This window comes from Acomys minous (assembly GCF_964271855.1).
Source record: "Acomys minous genome assembly, chromosome: 16".
NCBI classification, from domain to species: Eukaryota; Metazoa; Chordata; class Mammalia; order Rodentia; family Muridae; genus Acomys; species Acomys minous.
In genome coordinates, this window is record NC_140498.1 from 33,697,614 (window position 1) to 33,718,408 (window position 20,795).

Here is a 20,795-nt window from a genome sequence, read left to right on the forward strand (position 1 = left end):
CTAAAGGTGTGTCAATTTTGTTATTATTTTCGAAGAATCAACTCTTCGTTTCATTGGTTCTTTGTAATTTTTTTCTATGTCATTAATGTCATCGCTGAGTTTATTTCTTCCCATTTATTCCTTTAGGTTGTTGGTGTTGTTTCTCTAAGGCCGTCAGGTGCTTTACTAAGTTGTTAATATGACATCTCTCCAGTTTTTATGTAGACACTTAGTGTTATAAATCTTTGTCTTAGGATTGTCTTCATTGTGATTCATAGGTTTTTGATATATTGTGTTTCTACATTCATTCAATTTTAGAATTAAAAAAAAAATTTCCGTCTAGATTTCTTCCTTGACAGTTTTCATTCAATGGTATGTTTGGTTCCCATGAGTTTGTGTACTTTCTGCAGTTTCTAATGCTGTTGTTATCCAAGTTTATTCCTCTGTAGTCAGAATGCATGAGATGATTATATTTCTCTTCATTTGTTGAAAATTCCTTTGTGTCCTAGTGTGTGGTTGATTTTGGATAAAGTTACATGAATTGTTGAAAGAAAGCATGTTCTTGAGTGTTCGGGTGGAATGTGTTATAAAAGTCTGTTAGATCCATTTCTGATGTCATTTAACTCCAGGATTTCTCTAGTTGAGTCCACACAACCTGTATATTGTTGACAGTTGGGTACTGAGGTCACCCACCATCCCTCTGTTGGGATCAATCTGTGGTCTTAGCTAATAGTGTTTTTTTAATGAAATTAGGTGCCCTGTGTTTGATGCATACATGTTTAGAGTTCTGATATTTTTTTGGTGAAATTTTTCTTTGCTGGGTATGAAATGTCCTTCCCTCTCTCTTCTGATTATTTTGTCCTTAAAGTTTCTTTTGTCATATAGTAGAATAACAGTATGATAGAAAGTGCTAGACCTTTTCCTGTCATTTTCCCCTATTGATGATGAGGTGTGTTCTGAGGTATCAAAAAGATGAATCCTGTTTTCAAATCCCTTTTTTTTTTTTTGGTCTGTGACTTATTACTAGGTGAACTGAGACCATTAATATTGCATTGTTATTAAACAGTATTTATTAACTCTTAAGGTTTTGTCCTGGTGATGTCATTTTCTTACACATCTTCTGATTAACTGATCTGGAATTATTTACTTGTTCCTCACGCTCTCTTGAATGTGTTGAGTCTTCTCTTAAGGAAAAATATTCCTCTCAGCATCCTATGTGGAGCTGAATTAATGAACATAAATTTCTTAATTCTCTTTTTATTAAAAAAAAAGTCTCTTTTTATCATAGAAAGTTTAACTTTCTCCTGTGGTTATGATTAATATATTTTAATTTCTATTTGTTTGTTTGTTTGTTTACTTATGTGGGTATTTTGTCTACATGTATAACTGCCCACCATAAGAGGACATAGGATTCCTTAGGCCTACAATTATAGACAGTTGTGAGCTGGCATGTGGATGGTGGGAATTGAACCCAGGAACTCTAGAAGAACAGCTTTGGAAGAAGTGCTCTTAACTACTAAGTCATCTCTCCAGACTCCATGACTGATTAGCATTGATATTTTTGCTGGGTATAATAATCTACATTGGCATTTGTAGACATTAGTCTAAGTTGTCTGGCTTTCCAAGTCTCCATCTAAAAGTCAAGTGCTATGGTGATGGGCCTGCCTTATATGTGACTTGTCCTTTCTCCTTTGAAGCTTTCAATATCCTCTCTTTTTTCTGTACACTTAGTGTTTTGATAATTATGTGACACAGGAAGCATCTGGCCCTGTCTATTTGATGTTCCGTGTATGCCTCTGGCACGATGATAGGTGAAAGATTTATGAAGGTTTTTTTTTCCTATGATTTTGTTGAAAATATTTTCTGTGCTTTTTGGCCTAGGTTTCCTCTCTTTTATCTATACATTCATAGCTGTGTTCATTTTATAGAGTCCCAGAATTCCTGCATGTTTCACTCCTGGTTTGCTTGCTTGTTCATCTAGATTTAACATTTTATTTAACTGAGTGATCCAATCCACTACCTTGTCTTTGAGACCTGCTTTTCTCTCTTCTACTTGATCCAATCTGCTGATGAGGGTTTTCTCTAAGCTTTTTGTTTGACTTTCTAAGTTTTTCATTTTGAGATTTGTTCCAGTTTCACATTTCTTCAGAGATTCTATCTCTTTATTAAATTCTATTTTCATATCTTAAATTATTTTATTCAGTTGTTTGTGTTTTTCTGTCTTCCCTCAGATATTTGTTCCTATTTTCTTTGTGTTCTTTTAACATCTTTATGATTGCTGTTTTGAAATCATTGTCTTATGTATCAGCTAAGTTGTCTTTCCTGGGGAACATTAGGATGAGAGCACTAATTTCTGGAGAAGACCTGTTGTCTTGGTTATTTCTGTTGTTTGTATTTTTGCAGTGGGACCTAGGCATCTGTATTTAGGTGACTGGTAGTGTTTATTGGTATAGATATCTTACAGATATCTTATCTCACTTTCGTTGAGTAGGTGTTTGAATCTTTATTTGTTGTTTTCTCAACTTTTCTGGTTGTAGACCAGCTAAACAGTGCTTTAAGTTCAGTCTTGTAGCAACTCTATGTTGATATGTGAATAAGGTATCAGAAGTGGTCCCAGATCAACCAGGAACAGGTATAAACCATCCAAAGAATTAATAGGTTTCGCTATCAATCTACTTAAGTCTCTGGACAGATTGCTGGGTTCTACAGGTGGTGTCTTTGGTGGTGTCAGGGGCTAGGTCACAGTAGCAGTGGACAGTGCCTTAAAAGGATGAGTCATAGATGATGCCACACCATCCTCAGGCAGACGCTTGTGGGGTAGATGCTGTGCTGAGGGTCCCTATCTAAGGTTGGGTATAAGATGTTACATGGTCCCAGAGTGGTGTGATGGGCGAGTCTGCTTTATTTTTTTTAATACACACCAAGAACTTATGTATACTCATTTCCACCAGGCCACCACGTATGTTCCACCATGAGATATGAGCCCCACCCTTCAGAAGCTCATAGTCAAAAACACAGAAATAAACTCTAAATTGGTGAATATCAATTTTTTTTCAGAGTAATGAGCTTCTGTTAAGAATGGAAACAAAGGATTGGAGAGATGGCTTAGAGGTTAAGAACACTGGTTGTTCTTCCAAAGGTCCTGAGTTCAATTCCCAGCAACCACATGGTGGTTCATAGCCATCTATAATGGTGCCCTCTTCTGGCCTGCTTGTGTACATGCAATCAGAACACTATACATAATAAATAAATTTTTTTAAAGAATGGAAACAAAAAAAAACATATTTTAGAGTGGGTAGTCAGGAGCATCCTTCCTGAACTTGCAATGTGTAGGCAAAGACAGGATTGGCAAACAACAGACAGATGTGTGGGCAGGAGAAGGGCAGCCATGCAGAGGGAGCAGCTGGTGCAAAAGCCGTTAGGCTAGGATGCATTGGTATGCTATAGGGAGAGAGCAAACAGCGAGGCTAGAACACATGAAAGATAAGGGAGCTGGGAAGGGGCTGACTGTAAGTGAAGCTATAGTCCAGGTGGGAGCAACACCCATAAAAACCAATAGAGCTTCCCAGACATCCTTTTTGGCTCTTCTACCCAAGCCCAGCTGAGTTCTTCCTTCAGGGGCATCTTAAAAAGACCCACAAAACAGGCCAGCTACCAGCTGGCTGGCATCTAGAGCTAGGTTCTTGCAAAACTTGATTTCTGAAAGTCAAGCTCAAACCTTGGACTGTTAGCTAGTCCTGCCCGAGTATATGCGGTGTGTTTTTAACCTCCGCAACAGCCGTTGTTCCCGGCAAAGATGAGGAGCAAAGGCAGGGGCTCTTAGAAACATGAAATGTAACAGCACACATCAACATTTGTCACTACAGCTGACACAAGTGCCAGCCAGCCGGAAGCCGGCCATGGTGGCACTCACCTATAATCTCAGTACTTGGGAGGTGAAGACAAAGGGTCACTATCCCAGTTACTTTCCTATTGCTGTAACAAGATGCTATGACCAAGGCAACTTGTAAAAGAAGGCATTTAATGTGTGGGTTCATGGTCCCATCGGTTAGCGTCCACGGTCGTCATGGTGGGGAACATGGCAGCAGGCAGACAGGCATGAAGCTAGAGCAATAGCTGAGCGCTCACATCTGATCCGTAAGCATGAGGTGACCTGGAGACCTGAGAAGCGCATGGGCCTTGAAACCTCAAAGCCCACGTGCAGTGACACACCTCCTCTGACAAGGCCACACCTCCTAATTCTTCCCAAATAATTCTACCACCTGAGGACCAAGCATGCAAAAGTGTGAGACCATGGGAGCAATTCTCATTCAACTCACATAACCATGGATTTCAATCCATCCTGGGATATGTAGTAAGACTCAAAAACAAACAAACAAACAAACAAAAACAAAAAATCCTCAAAAGAGCAAAAATGAAGGATTAGAGGTATGCCTTAGAGGTTAAAAGCACTTACTATTCTTCCAGAGGATCTGAGTTCAAATCCCAGCACCCACATGAGAGGTTCACAGTTTCCTGTAACTCCCAACCCAGGGGTGCCCTCTCTTCTGACCTCCATGGGCACATGTATTTATACATGCATGCCCTCACATAGATAGCCACATACACACATAATTACAAATAAAATAAATATTATTTTCTAAAAGCCAACCGTGGTTCACATACCTTTAATCCCAGAACTTGGGAAGCAGACAGACAGAGCTACACAAAGAAACCATGTCTGGGGGTTGGGGTTGGGCACGGGAGGTGGGTGGGGGGGATGTGTTGAATGGAAGGGAAAGCAAGTGCTAAATCAAAAAAAAAACTCTTATTCTTTATGATAATGTTTTTGGTACTGTAAGAAGCTGTGTAGTTGATGAATCAAGAATCCCACCCTCTCAGGTGAAACCTACCTGACTCCTGTTTCAAAGGGCTTGACTCTTACCTGGTTTTGGAAAAGCAGCCCAGTTTCCTGCGTAGGAGCTCAGGAATGCCTTCTCACTGTGGCCCAGGGAATGTCCTCCATTCACCCTCTCACCTTTGATTCAGTAACTCTGTGCTGTAAGACTAATTGGCTCCCAATAGTCAGGCTCACTCAAGTAAGCCTTGGCCAGATTCAGCCTTGGCCCTTACACCCTTCCCTCTATGTGCAGCTCATTTGAAAACCAGTAGAGAGGCCATGTTGAACCTGGATGAGTTATCAGCTGGGCCCGCTTTGCCACAGACCCAGCTGGCAGCAGAGACAGATGTACAAGGCTTGAGTGACCTTCTATGCCAAGTCATTCCTGCCACTGACTGCAGCCAGACTACATGGTAATGGGAATTTGAAACAGCACCAGCTTATACTTGCTGCCCCCCCACACACACACAATCCCACCACCTGCTGCATATGCCCTGTCATCTGAGGGAGATACAGCCTCAGACATAGGAGTCCACAGATGCTGCCAGTATGCCACAAGGGAAGCTGCAGAGTGGCAGGCTAGCTCTGGGAAATGTCACCATTTATTGCTTTTCCCACTCCATGTCAACTCTCAGCTAGCAGACGTTCCAAGTGACAATAAAGTTATTTCCCCTTTTCCCAGGGTCCTGGACCCAGTAATAACATTGCCCCGAAGGGCACTGGGTCTGTCTTTAACCTTGCCCTCTCTGGCAGGTGTGTATTCTGGAGGCTTCTGGCAGCATCCTGGGGGTTGTGCGCTCCCTGTGTGTGGATGGCCGCTTTCCCTCCTGGGAGAGTGGCAGGCCCCCACTCGGGCTCAGCCATGCGGGTATCTTCTCTCCCCACGAGCTCCTCTGGAAACCCACTAAGTTATCTTAATTACCATTCCTCCTCGCTCTCTGCCAAGAATTGGGGAGATTTATAATTGGATCAGTCAAATATTTACTGTGGTTTGTTTCTTTGCCACTCCAGCTCTCGTAAAAGTTGCATTTTCGTGCCACTTTGGGGCATAACTGATGGCTCACAGGCACAGCCCTCTTGTCAGCCATGGTTATTTCTCCAAGGCCAGAGCAGCAGGGGGTGTGGGGGGGCGAAGGGAGAGGGGGAAGGGAGGGAGGAGAGAGAGAGAGAGAGAGAGAGAGAGAGAGAGAGAGAGAGAGAGAAAGAGAGAGAAAGAGAGAGAGAGGGAGGGAGGGAGGGAGAGAGAGAGCTTTAAGGAAAAGGGATGATGGTTATTTCTGGTATTATACTGTCCCCTTCTTTAAGCATTGTAAAAGAGACACAAGCCACCTGTGTCTCTTCTGTTATGACTGGGTTACATGTTTCTAACGCCCTTCAGGGCAACTGCAGACCTATTAGAATGTGTCACGCCATGACCTTTATAGTCAGCTAAGCAGAACATGTTCCCTGGGTGTCGACGTTACCTGGATGGATTATTACACATTCCTGGAACAGAGGAACCAGCTGGTCCTAGTCTTGAGCCTAAGGTACCAGTCCTCAGTGAAGATGGAGCTCTTTGCCAGTCTTCTGGAAATGATGTTCTTACAGTATCACCCCTCTGCCAAGTTCATTGGCAGATCTCTGTCTGGAGCCACATCCTAGAGAGCAGAGTCATCCTGAACCAGCAGGCCTCGCTGCCTTGAGGCTCCTCGCTAGTTCCTGGTCCCTGTCCTGGACTGCAATCTCTGCACTTGGCTCTGCAGAACCCACTTTGTGTTTCTGGACCTTCCCCGAATCAAAGCGTCAATGAATGGTGTCTGTGCTGTGTTAACTTCTGAATAGAGAACCCAGACGTTTTGCTGAAATTGGGTATGTCAACTGGGATGCTCCATGGGCAAACTGGGAGAGACGCTCTACTGATAATGGAGTTGCTGCTTTACCAACAGACAAGTCTGCCACATGCTCCTGGGTGAGCCATCCTCTTCTGCCTGATGAGAAATGAGAACGAGGCTGGAATCTGCTGCCATCTTGGGGAGTACACAGGGAAGGAAAAGAGGAATGGAGCTGGGGAATCCATGACGCCTGCAGAAAGGATGCGTCACCATTTCAGAGGCTGTTTCACAGGTAGTTATGGACAGATGGTTCCTCGACCAATTCCGGGGTCTCCTCTGGGTGCTCCTTATCACATCCAGGCCACGGCTACCCTGGGCACTGCTGTCCACTCAGGAAAGAGAGAAAGCGTGTGAGAATGCACGGGTCACCTGGAGACAACATTAGAAGGATTCTGTGGCTTGTGCTCCATTGTCCTAAGTGGCCATATGCTCAGCTAGCAGGAAAGGGACTACAGAACCATGGTGACCACAGAGGCTACCAGGTTACAGTGTCAGCTAAGGAAGGGAAAGGAAGCAGGCTAAGGGACAAAGCCAGCACACCTCGTCTATCACGCCAAGGAACTAGGAAGCATCTCTCAAATCTTGGGGAACGTCTGGGAATTTTCAGATGTCTGGCCCACCACAGCCACAGTCACACGCATGTTCTGACTGGGTCATTCCAGGCCGGCTACAGCTCTGCTCTTCTCTCCCACTCAACACAGCACCGCGGAAGACGGCAGCAAGAGTGATCACTGCAGACAAAATTTCACTTCGTTCCACCTCCATTTCCCTCCACATCGAGGCATTTACAAACTTGCTATTTTATTAACTTGATATTTAACAAAACACTTATCGATCAGCTTCTGCTGCGGGGGCAGATTTGATAAAGAAGTGGCTTTTTCATCGAGGTAGCTGAAGTAGCAACTGCACGGTTTGCGCCCGCAGCACTCGGAGTTCCAGGCACCACACCCATCAGTTCAGCTCCATTCTTAGAGCTGCGTTTTTGCTGCGGACACTGTGGTCATGCCTGTTGCAAGGACAAGAAGACGAGAGGCACGGGCCTTTGATAGCTTACACAGACTCCCAGCAAGCAAGTGGAGAGCAGAGCTCGCTCAGAGCCTGACCGAGGCAAGCGAACCCTGGGGTTGTCACTCTAAACACTGCAGCAGGCACTGAGTCGTCCCTGTGCCTGCAGCTTAATTCCGTCTGTGTGCACTAATGACGGGCATAAGAACAATCGTGTCATTTAGGGAAAGATAAGATAAGAGCTTCAGAAGCGATGAAGGACATAAAGGGACTCAGAAGTGAGGCGCACGGGCCACCGTATCTCATCTCACCCTCCCGTCCATGCCTTGTTTGAGAACCCACGGCTGGCAGATTACCCCTTAAATGAAAACTGCCCTCTAAACCTCCACAGAAGGACTCCGAGGAGCCAGGCAAAATAAATGTCCTTCCTCTACCCTGAAAAATGCCCTCTCCCCTCGTCATTTGATTGGCTGGACAACAAGACCCGCCACTAGTCCTGAGCCATTTCTGTGTCCCTCGGCTGGCCAGCCAGTTCTGCACCAGATGACTAATGCCCAAATTAGTCATGAGCAATGGCTCCACGCAAGTGATCACCTTCCCCAAACTTGCCCTCATGGGGGTGATAACTCGGACCCCAAATGAAGCCTATTTTTCTCACCTCCCCACCAAGGAAGTTATAGCCATCGCTCCAGCTGACAGCAGTCTGTAGACACCAGTGCTCATGGTCGGACATTTACGAGGTTGCTAGGGAACAAATGCTTTGGTTACAAAGGTCTCTGAAAGCAGTGTTAGTTTGTCACATCCCTCCAAATCATTTATTTCAGCCCATAAGGACAATGGCGACCAACTGAGTACAGGGCAGAGGGGAGCTCCGTACAAACACTTATTTACTGAGTTGTGGGCCATTTCTTCTTCCCAGAAGTAGCCATCTCACTCCCCACATGGAAATTAGAGCCATGTGCTACTTCTGTTGGGTGGTTCTTCTGATCTCCAAATGAGTGGCCCTTTTTAAATTCTTATTATCTCCCCAGCACTGCCCTAAGAATTAGCTTGTGTCATCTTGGTAATTGTTTTCCTGAACTTCAGGTGTCACCCCCCCGCAACCCCGAGAATAAAAACAGACTGTATGTCAAACGACAGCAAGTATGGAATCAGAATTCAGCCCTGGCTTTGTCTAATGGCAGATGGTCTTTGTCCTTAAGACCACCGATTCTTTTTTTTTTTTTTAATATTTTTAATTTATGTGCATTGGGGTGAGGGTGTCAGATCTTGGAGCTACAGACAGTTGTGAGCTGCCATGTGGGTGCTAGGAATCGAACCCAGGTCCTTTGGAAGAGCAGTCAGTGCTCTTAACCACTGAGCCAATTCTCCAGCCCAAGACCACCGATTCTTTTGTTTACGGAAAATCATGTTTCCAATGGAAAACAGACAATTCTGATGAGGGAGATGTCAAGTTAGTCAATTCCTGGAGCATTTAGCTATGAACTTGTGACGGGGAGTTATGGTTGATTTCTGCGACGTATGAAACTCTTTTCATGGAAGGGGAAGTAGAGAGCGCTTAATCCTACAAAGGGTTTTTTTGTTTGTTTGTTTGTTTCATGTTTGTTGTTTTTGTTTTTGTTGTTTTCCCTGCCAAAGTTCCTCACACTGGGTCTTCTCTGGGAGTCAGAGTGCAAGGGACTGTTCTCTGCCGTGACTTGGAGTTTGTGAGATTAGTCCATTCCTACTGGGGATTTATCGATTTTCTTGTCAACAGGAAGAAACATTGACGTCGTCTTCTTTGCCTGCCCCTACATCTCCCGTGTCCAGCCCATGGGCAACTCCTGGCTTCTCTCCCTTAAAATCTCCCTCCAGTGCCTACTCCTCACGTACTGCCCTCATCAAACTCCTCACCTCACACATGGCTGTCTGCAATCTCGACTTTCTAACCAGTTTTCTGACTTACTTTCATTCCCTACAGAATATCTCATATCCCACCTCCAAAAACTAATTCCTCAAAAACATCCCTTTATCATCAGTCACTGCTCCAGAGTTTTCAGTGGCTCCCACTTGCCTGCCAGAAGACTTCACTTGGTACTTAGAACAAGTTTGTCTTGTATAATGCTGGATCCTTCTATTCCCTCATCCCTAGAAATCTTAGCTGTCTGATCTGCTTTGCACTCATCTCTAGCTGCTTGGAAACTGGTTTTCACTGAAACAGAATTCAGCATTGAAATGTAGGTTTATTTAAGCCCAAGGAACTATCATGCTATAAACATCAGAGCTGAATGGAACTTTCTCCAAACCTTTGCTTACCCACTTAGGAGGTCTGTGACTTTAAACAAAATGCTTGGAGTTTCTGAACATTGGTCTTCTATACATGTAAAATATGGACACAGCTCAGCCTGTAAAGTGCTGTTTAGCATGGGAAAGACCCTGGGTTCTGTATACAACAACAACAACATAGAGATGGGGGTGCAAAGGGGGGAAATCCTTGCAATTAAATGATTTTTTAATTATTTCAGAACTATAGGTGAAAGCTTATGACCAATAGTAATAAGATTAATAATACAGAGTAGGTATATACTAGTGGAAGCACACTTGTCTAGCATGCATGTCACCCTGTGATCCTCATCACTATTAGACATAAATAAAAATTAAATCAGGAGGATTGGCAAGCACCTATAAATCTAGCTGCTTAGGAAACTGAGGCAGAAGGATCACAAGTTCAAAGACAGCCTAAGAAGCTTATCAAGACTCTGTCTCAAAATAAAAATGGAACAAGGATGGAACTACAGCTCAGTATCAGACAGCATTTGCCTGGCATCTGCAAGGCCTTGGGTTCAAAGCCCAGTACCATAAAAAAAATAAATTAATACTAACCATTATTGGCATGATGAATCATAGCTGATACTGTTGTCACGATTTATGTTGCTTATTTTATTTCTAAGTGCAAAATTTAAAAGTCCTTCTCCGCTAGCTGATGGGCAGAAGGGCAGTGCTGGCTGAGGGTACAGGTCCAAAATTGGGCTTATATATTGCCCTCTCTCTTGTTCCCCAGTATGACTTCATGGAACGCCTGGATGGAAAGGAGAAGTGGAGTGTGGTCGAGTCGCCCAGGGAACGCCGGAGCATCCAGACCCTGGTGCAGAACGAGGCCGTGTTCGTGCAGTACTTGGATGTGGGCCTGTGGCACCTAGCCTTCTACAATGACGGCAAGGACAAGGAGATGGTTTCCTTCAATACGGTCGTCTTAGGTAGGTTTGGGGGTCCCTGAGGGGAAGCTTTGTAAAGAGTTGAGGGGGGGTTGAAATGATGGGGGCTCTCTTTGGACAATTTAGCAACCCTGACAGTGTCTGCTGCATGTGAGGCCAAACCAGTATCTTACAGAGTCTCTGCAGTTCCACGTACTTGGCTGCACATAAGCCTGCAAGAGTCACTACTGGGCCTGAGGATGCTCACAAGTGTCTGAATCAGACAGCTGGCGCCAAATACTGTGCATCCAAGCTGAGTATGAGAGTTGTTTCTCCATTGCTGTGACAAAACACCACGGCAAAGGCAAGCTCTAGGAAGAAGGATTTGTTTGGGGCTTATGGCTCCACAGGGGTAAGGGTCCTCCGCCATCACAGTAGGGGAATGTGGCAGCAGGCAAGCATGGCAGCTGGAGTTGGAAGCTGAGAGCTGAGGCCTCGCGTCTCCGATAGCAACCAAGAAACAGAGAGAATGAACTCCAAATGGCACAAGTCTTTTGGAATGGAAACCTCAAAGCCCATCTCCGGGGGTGTACTTCCTCGGCAAGACCATACCTCCCAAGCAACTAGGGACCAAGTATTCAGGTGCCTGTACTATGGGGGGACACTCATCCAAATCACCGTATTGAACGGATACCTGGCCTTGTAAATGTCTCCCTTTCTGTCTCATAAAACAGAGACAATGCCATTGTCACTTCCCAGGCTTCTGTTAGGAATAAAGAAAACTTTTTTCTTCCCCCTAGTGTATAGCAGAGGCAAGAAACACTGGCCGTTTATATCAGCTCTAACCTCTTAAAAATTGAGACTACGTCAAAATAGAAGAGGTTTCTTTTTTAACTTAAAAATACATCAGGGAAAAGATACCAATGTTTTTAAAAGTCATATATTTATTCCCAAGTAGGCAAACCTCAAAATGCTTTAATTCAATGCTTGTCACTTTGGACATGTTTTAGGCCTGCTTTTCATTAAGTATGAAGACAAGAGCTTAGGCTTAATCCAAAATTGCCTCTGCTACATGCGTACAAACCCCCAAAAGGGTGATTACTTGTAAAGAATCGCGTTTTCTAGAAAACCCTCAGAATTTTAACATTGGAAGGGGCGACCGTCACCATCCATGCGGTTCTGAGTTTCCATCTCCAGCTGATGATAACTGATCCGCACCATGGATGAAGCTCATGAGCCAGCAGGTGGCTGTGCCATCCCATTGAGGAATAAGCTGAGCTATGCAGAGCTAACTGAGGCCTCAGACCCCAAGACACAGGCGAGAATGGCCTTACCTTCTGGGTTTTGTGCAGCATCTTTCCCTGGTGTCATGTCACCCCAGCCACTTTTAACTGTGGATTCAAGATTCCCCGGAGAGGTCTGGACTTAGTGAATTCATGAAAAGGAGACCTCAGATAGCATGACTGTGCCCCAGATTCTCTTTCCCACACTGTAACTGAGTGAGCTGCCTGGGTCTCAACGGCAGCTGGGAAGATGAGACGATCGCCCCAAAGGCTGATGTAAAGGGCACCATGAATAAACTACATCTGAGAGCCTGTGACTTTAGGAAAGCACCTTGACACATTGTTTATATACTTAGTACACGGTGGAACTCCTCTTTGGGCCCCAGAAGGTTTTTTTTTTTCTCAAGGAATTTTCTGTTCTTGAAAAGTCTGTATAACCCAACCTGAATGTTAGGCTACAGTTCTTTGTCACTGGCCGCTTCAGAATTATACAAAAATCACAAAGTTTGGATAATGACCAGAGGTCTAAGGTTGATCCTTATTCCATTGCTAAGGAAAAATGGGCCCTCCCAAGGCTAGCCAAATGTTCAAGTGTAGGAGTTGGCACACTGTAGCCCAGGGGCCGAATCTGGCCCACTGCCTGTTTTTATAAATAAAGTTTTATTGGCACACGGCCACATTCATCTGTTTGCATGTTGTGTGTGGCAGCTTTCCCACTGTTACAGCAGAGCTGAGTGTTGCAACAGGGACCATATGGCCCACAGAGCCTAAATAGTTACTATCTGTCCCTTCACAGGAAAAGTTTGCCAACCTATGCTCCAAAGCCATGTCATAACTTAGTCTACTGAAAGTCATAGAGGAAGCTCCCAACAGATGGGAAATCTCTAGAGTGGTGTTAGGTCCCAACAGGGGAGTAAAGTAGAACAGCAGAGACTAACTCACTACAGGAAGAAACAAGAAACAGATCTGGGATTAGAGAACGTGATGGGAAATGACTTCCTTTTCACCACCTGGTATTTAAATTCTGAAGGTACATGACAGAGCAGGCAGCAGACAGCAGCTGGCTTCGTCGGGAGGCTTGGGGAAATGGTCACCACAGCAGTAACACAAAGTGCTGGACCACAGCCTCATCCCTACTATGTGCCATTGGTGTTCTTCAGCTTACCCAAATCACAGGCTAGCCATAGTGATAGGGAAAGGCAGTGTCTCGCTGTCCTTTGGAGGTGGAGGATGCCAAAGCTAAGAGGATGGAAAAGGACCCACACAAGGCCACAAGACCAGTGAGGTGAAGTCAGAACGCAGACTTCCCACAGTTGTGCTCTTAATCGTGAACTTCTTTGGGTTGTAGCCAAACACATTCATCCCATTCCCCTGAACCACCAGCTTTCTGGGGGCCCGGTTACCTTGTAACAGCTTCTGCCCCTGTTTCCTCACCCTGTGTGGACACAGACAGGTAGTGTAAAGATTACCACCCCCTGTAACCATTACCCTCCCTGCCTGTCAAAGCTGGAAATAGCAATTCTCCCCAGAGGATCTTTCTCATCAATGCTGTAGCTCAGAGAGAGAGAGAGTCAACGGTAATCAGCCTAATAGTTGGGCAGACATCTTGATAGAGCAATGATAGCAATTGGCCTGAAATGTGTGGAAAGAACAGTGTTTTATTTGGTCCAGAAGTTCTTTCCCACATACCTATCATCAGAACATCCTCCATCGAGAGCAGCCAGGACCAAGAAAACCCCCTCAATGGGAAACAGAAGGAAAGTGTTAGGTGGGTGGCAGGCGACCTCACTAAGTGTACCCAGGTATGCTGTCTTCTCTGGAGATGCAGTCTGCCTTGCAGGAATGAGCATCCTCCTGGGAACCACGGAGGGGTGTTCAAGAAGCTTGGGGTGATCCTCCACTGTGTACAACCCCAGTTCCTAGGTCTAGGAAGAGCTCAGTTGTAGTTGCCTGCCTGGCATGTGCAAAGTCCTGGCTTCAAATCTCACAGTCACAAACAACAGTAATGAAAACCCTCTAAATTCCTGGGTATGCCCACATCTCTACTGTTTATTCCACATAAACACATAAACCATGTTGATTCAAAGATAGCAGACATGTATAATTGAGAAAGGGACTGAAAGGGCAGTTCTTTTATAATTTAGCATCTCTGTGTAGGTCTCCCCCCCCCAAAATATAAACTATAAAAAATGCTTTAAATATTCGAGCACAGGAAAAGTAGTATAAATGTTCCACATATGTTGAGTAGCCTCCATTACAGTTTTTGCTCAATCTACATTCTGTACCCTTTTAAACATGCGTACATGCACACATTAGCACACATCTGTGACCTCTCACCTAGTATTCACTGTATACTAGACACTGAAAACCTCAGAGACCAGTGGCATCTGGCCTCATCCTGGTATCAGGGAGGGAGGTGCTTGGGGGAAAAAAAAAAGATAGACGATCCCAAGCCAGTGAGATAAATGACAGGAACAAAAGAGACACAAAGCTCACACTGAGGAAGGAGAAGGAAAAAGCCACCATGATGCTGAATGACATTTAACCTCAGGCATAAATGTCCCAGCTGGGGCCTTGAGACAAGTCGAGAGCAGGCACAGACCTCTGTCCCCTTATCTAGAATCATGGTGGTAAGGAGCTTCCTAGCCCCTTGCTTCTTTAGGCCTGAAGATATAAAGTCAGGAACCGGCCACACTGGTCCCAGAGTGATCCAGTTCTACCAAAACACCCAGCTACCCGTGATCAGTGAGAAACAGTCCCTATGGCACAGTGGGAGCAACTTCCCTAACTACATGCTGAGTGATGACATTCCTCTATTTAGAACAGTCACGTGTTCCCTGTAGCCCCAAGACAATATCCAACTTGTCTGGTGGACTGTGAGGTCCTAGATAATCTGCCTCCCCACCCCCTGCCTAGACTTCTCCAAACTCATGTCTCTGTCTTGGACTCACCATTTCCAGTCATGCTGGATTCAGTTCACTTCTTTCTCACCTCAGAGCCTTTGCATAAGTTGTTCCATCAACCTGGAATTCTCTTCCACCAGTTCCTCATCAGCCTTTTATAGGCTGATGGGCACCACAGAAAGAGGGTGGCCCACCTCACCCACCCCCTTTAAGGGAGGGGCTTCCTTCTGATAATCTAGGATACCTTACTTTCTACAAAGAACTTACTATCATTTTTACTTATGTGTTTGATTGGGGGAAGCGGGGCTTCTTATACTCTCTGCGACAGTGGGAAGTATACAAGAGGAGAGACTATATTATTCTACAAAGGCATGTCAGTTCCTTGCATATAATAGCTACTCAGTTAAGACACTGAGCCATATGTTGAGAATGACAAGTCTGAGTTCTTACCCTAAGTAAAAAGCTAACACATTTGCCCATCGCTCTTCCCTGGGCATCATCAGAAGACATTAGGCTGCAGGGTGGGGTGAGGAGATGTCTCAGCCAGTAAAACACTTGCCATGCAAGCATGAGGACTTGAGTTCAATTCCTAACATCCACATAAAACTCCAAGTGTGGGCACCTGCATTCTAAGTTCTGAGGACACAGAGTCAAGAGGATCCCTGCCGATGGCCGGCCAGCCTAGCAATATCAGCGAGCTCACAATTCAGGGAGAGAAAAATCTAAGGTGAAAAGCAATAGAGAAAGACAGCCAACACTGACCTGCAGCTGCCACATGCACATACATGCTTGTGTATCACACACACACACACACACACACACACACACACACACACACCCCTCCAGGATCACAGTGCAGTGCAGATTCCATTCCTTAATGTCCACAAGGTATCAGGGGGAGGGCCTGGTGACCGTACACATACAGAGCATTGCCTTGCATGAGAGAATCCCTAAGCTTACTGATGCTGGGTCTCAGCATGGGTAGTGACCATGCTTATCTTTTACCCCAAAGAGAGTCATCCTCTATTAATCCTGGTGATCCTGTCCTTTACTCTGAAGAGATATTTCCTTTGTCTGACTAGGCCATACATAGACAGCCTGGAAAAGATGCTCTGGAATATTCCAGAATACAGCAAGTGTATAGACCTCTGCTCCCGAAACATATAAAAACAGAAGGAAATGGAGAAAGAGCAGTCCTCCAACCCTATGTGAAATTTCTGACTTTTGTATCTTCAGAAACACCCAATGTCCTTTGACTAAATGATGAGCTCACAAAACACACAGGTACCTTTGCATGCCGCCCAGCCCTTTAAAGAGCTCACCCAAAGAAGCTGCAGCTGGGCTGTGAACTCCCAGAGATACAGAAAACTAGCTCTATAGGGTTTGTTTGGTTTTTTTTTTTATGTAGCTTTGGAAAAGAAAAAGAAAACAAGTGTACTTGTTGCGTTTCCTCAGAGTACCAGAAACTAAGAACAGGCCTAAGAAGTGAAGTGCCATAGAAAGATGACCAGAATGCAGAATGTGAGCGCTCAGTACAGGGAAGGAGTGTATGAGGAATTAGGCTGCAAAACACACATCCTGGCATCTCTTATATGACTCCTTCATGGTAACCCCATCACCAGTTCACCACCCTCCTTTCCTGGGATTGGATCATGTCATATGTCGGGCCTTACTAGCTTATATATTTTCTTTGTACCGTCTTAGACGTCAGGAGTCTGAAAGATTAAATGTGGTTTGCTTTAATTTAAAACAAAAGTAATTATTTTGAAAGAATATGCCCATTTCTGTGCCCATCTGAATCAACATTAAAAAGTCACAAAATGACCTCTTAAAATATGTAATGAGAGCATGAGGAGAAGGCAAACCATGAGTGAGATGCTTGTATAGGGTAGAGCAAGCACAGGCTAAGTGCTGTTCATGGAAAATAAGGACCACAAAAATTAAGTTTAAAAGACTGTTGTGGGGGTGGCCATAGAGAAGGCTCAGAGGTCAAGAGCACTGGCTGTTCTTCTAGAGGATCCAGGCTCAGTCCCCAGCATCCACATGGCAACTCACAAGCATCTATTACTCCAGTCCCAGGGCATCTGACTCCCTTCTAACTCCTTCATGGCACTGCATGGACATGGTACACAGACATGCATGCAGGCAAAACACCCATACACATAAAAAGTTAAAAAAAAAAAGTCTGTCTAGAACCTAAAACCTGCTTCTTGTAGAATCCTGAAACATGCATAGGTAAATACAAGACTTAAGTATAGCCACACATGACTTAAGACAAGGACACACTCAAGAACCATGTCATTCTCACACAAGTTGAGAAGGCTGAGGGAGCACTGACCCTCGCTGCCATGTATGTTATCCAGCACCAAACAAAACAAAACAAAACAAAAAAAAACCAACAAAAAAAAACAAACAAAAAAAACCCCAACCATTTCATGCAGCTCATAACTGGGTTTGGATTTTTCATATCATTCCTAAAGGCAGAGAATTTTTGCATCACAAGCTTGAGATTAGAAACACCTACCTGACCCTCTGGACCTGAGGCTAGACTCTTAGATCCCCTATTTCAAGCCATAGCTTGAAATGGTGGAGTGACTTCCAGGGGAAAGCATGCCAGACAGGGAAGGCATAGTGCCCAAAAAACTTGTCAGTATCCAAATGTGGAAAATTCCAAAGTAAAATCCAAATAGAGAGCTTCTTCTAAAACAAAACAAAACCAATAGAAAAGAGCAAAGGGGAGCTGGAGAGATGGCTCAGCAGTTAACGGGCACTTTTGCTCTTGTGGGGGGGGGGGGTGAGGGGGAGGGGTGGTCCTGGGTTTGGTTCACAACACCCACATGGTGGACTCACAACTGCCTGTAACTCCAGTTCCAAAGAATCCAACACCCTCTTCCTGGTTTCCATGGATACTACACGCATACAGCGCACTGGTGTAAAAGCAGGCAAAATACTCATACACATAAGATAGAAATAAATCTTAATAAAACAAAATAAAAACCAGGCCGTATCCTCCCTGTGGTCCAACGTGGGTTAGCACTGGACCACGTTTTACTCAGAATGTCCTTGACCCACCTTCCCTGTTCTCTTACCTCACTCTCTCTTTTTTTTTTTTCATTTTTTTTCTCCTTTATTAATTTATTCTTGTTACATCTCAATGGTTATCCCATCCCTTGTATCCTCCCATTCTTCCCTCCCTCCCATTTTCCCCTTATTCCCCTCCCCTATGACTGTTCCTGAGGGGGATTACCTCCCCCTGTATATGTTCATAGGGTATCAGGTCTCTTCTTGGTAACCTGCTGTCCTTCCTCTGAGTGCCACCAGGTCTCCCCCTCCAGGGGACATGGTCAAAGGACCTCATTCACTCTTAGTCCTCATCACCACCACCACCACCACCCCTTTTGGGTCCTTACAAATGGTAGGTGACTGATTACTAAATAACTGCACAAGAGCGAAGGAGAAGGTCATTGCTCAATCTCTCTCTTGCAGATTCAGTGCAGGACTGTCCACGTAACTGCCACGGGAACGGCGAATGCGTGTCCGGACTGTGTCACTGTTTCCCAGGATTCCTAGGTGCAGACTGCGCTAAAGGTACGCGTCACCACTTCCCTGCAGCGGGGTGAGAGAAAGAGAACTTGAGTTCCTTTCCCAATAAGTCTTCTGCACCCGCCCATAAACCCACACACAAGCAAAGGGTCCCCCCTTTGGCAAGGAACGTGTTTTGATATGTACGGTAAGCAGTGGCCAGGAGCGCCTATAGGAGTAAGGGAGTGAGCCTTGGCACTGAGGTGTGCTGAGAAGAAAGATTTGCTAAAAATGAGATGGTCGGGTTTCCTGTAAAAGCAGAAGTGAATTACCATCACTCCTTTCTTATAATCATTAGCTTCTATGTAATGGAAGATTAAGCATCTCAGGGTTAGTAAATTTCATTCATTCTGGCCAGCTACACTCTTAATCTAGGAAGTGCTATTTATCTTCGTGGAATCGGTTTTAAATTGTATTATCAATTTATCTAGACTACTTTGCAAAGAATGGCCGGGGCCTTGGGATTCTTGGGGGAAAGGTAACTTAAGAAAGGAAACGGCTCTCTAAAGAACTCTCTAAACAGTTTAGGAACTACACACCTGGCTTTTTTAAAAGAGACCTTCAGTGTGACTTTGATGTGGCTCTCAGGGTCAAGTATTACTGGGGTCACAAGTACACACACAGATATCCAGATAACACAAATGTGTTCACAAAGTGTTGCATTGACCCTTTCTGTTTTCCTTTGACTAAAATACGAGGTACCGCCTACATCACAGGGTGCCCAGCCACCCATAGGCAAGTGTGGAAAACAATAATGGGACATTAAGAGACCTCTCTCAGCTTGGATTTTCTACTCTCAACTCTGCCTTTACACAGCTCTGTCTGTCCCTTCGTGACCTAGTGCCAAGTCAGTCAGCATTTCTAAACACTGGCTTCCTTATCTAGAAAAGGGTGCATTCCTTCAGAAAGTTCAATTTGAGTAGTGTAAGGCACATAGAAAATAGAGCTTTAGTAAGCACACAGTACTAAGTACTAACACAGTAGGAAGTAGGACTAGCACTGAGGAGTCTCAGTAGGGTACATTGTAAGGTACCAAAGGGATTGGGTTTTGTTGCTTATTTATATTTTATTTATATATTTAAATTGTCTTTGCATCACCTTCATTTGTATTTCACTAAAAGTTACCTGCCTTGACATTAATAGTCACTAAAGCTGCTACATGCTAATACCATTCCTCTGTCCAGCCCTCAAAACTCTTGCCCTAAAAAATAATATCTTGATACTGTTCATAGCTTAACAACTTGAGATTTCCATCCCAATGAGTATTCAGTGTTCAGTGACTAAAGCTTTTCTATCCTTAAAGCCCTGGCATTGGTGGCCATTTGTGTGACACTGATCTCTAAGCCATCGCATCTGTCCCACAACACACGGGCTTAGTCAACTCATCAGATATGGAAAGCTAAGAAGCATGAAGTCTGTGCAGTTTCCTTAGCTGTGTTTCAGCAGGTCCCAAGACACAGGGAGACGACCACAAGGACAGACCATCAGTTCTTTCCAGTGCTGGCTCCAAGGGGTCGGGGGAAGGGCGGCAGTTGACCCTGCGTTGCCATGTCGAGTGCTTTTCCTAGTGAAGGCTTGAAGGAAGGCAGACCTCAATATCATCTGAATGGCTTTTCTTATGTAATCTAATTTTCCTGGGAGTGAAGGCATTAATGAGAGGAAGGACTGAGTCGCCCTTTTATATGTGGCTGCAAATGGGCTGAACACTCAGCTGCACGGGCTGTGCGCTGTAAATGTGTATTAACACTGACACACATCGATGTATTATTAATCCTAAAAAACCATGTGTGCTCTGACTGCACATCCAGTTACTGGCCTTTCAGACCCAAGTACCCAGCCATTTAAGGACTCTCCACTCTGAATCCATTTGCAGACGCGTGTCCATTCCGCATTATGGATCTGTAATGGAGTGTGCATTTAGCTGCTTAAAAGGACTCCCAGTGTGTGTTTTGCATTCGCCACCTGTGCTGTGGCTGGGTGCACCCTCCAAGTGTGCATTAGCCATAGTATATAATTGATCCTTGTGGAACAAATATTGAGTGGCTGTTAAGAGGAGTTTATTCCTTCCTACTCAATGGCTGCTCCTGAAATCGGGCTTTGAACTTGTATGCATATTTTAA

At 44.7% G+C, this 20,795-nt stretch overlaps 1 protein-coding gene across 21 annotated transcripts in view; it reads left to right on the top strand.

Moving 5' to 3' along the window:
* TENM2 (teneurin transmembrane protein 2) overlaps positions 1-20,795 on the top strand; it is a 1,331,021-nt gene that overhangs the window by 1,157,342 nt on the left and 152,884 nt on the right. For all 21 annotated transcript variants that reach the window (XM_084761228.1, XM_084761214.1, XM_084761230.1 and 18 more), the window contains 2 exons: positions 10,775-10,970; positions 18,580-18,681. In XM_084761228.1, the coding sequence (XP_084617354.1) occupies positions 10,775-10,970; positions 18,580-18,681 (298 nt within the window). The remainder of the gene's footprint in view (positions 1-10,774; positions 10,971-18,579; positions 18,682-20,795) is intronic.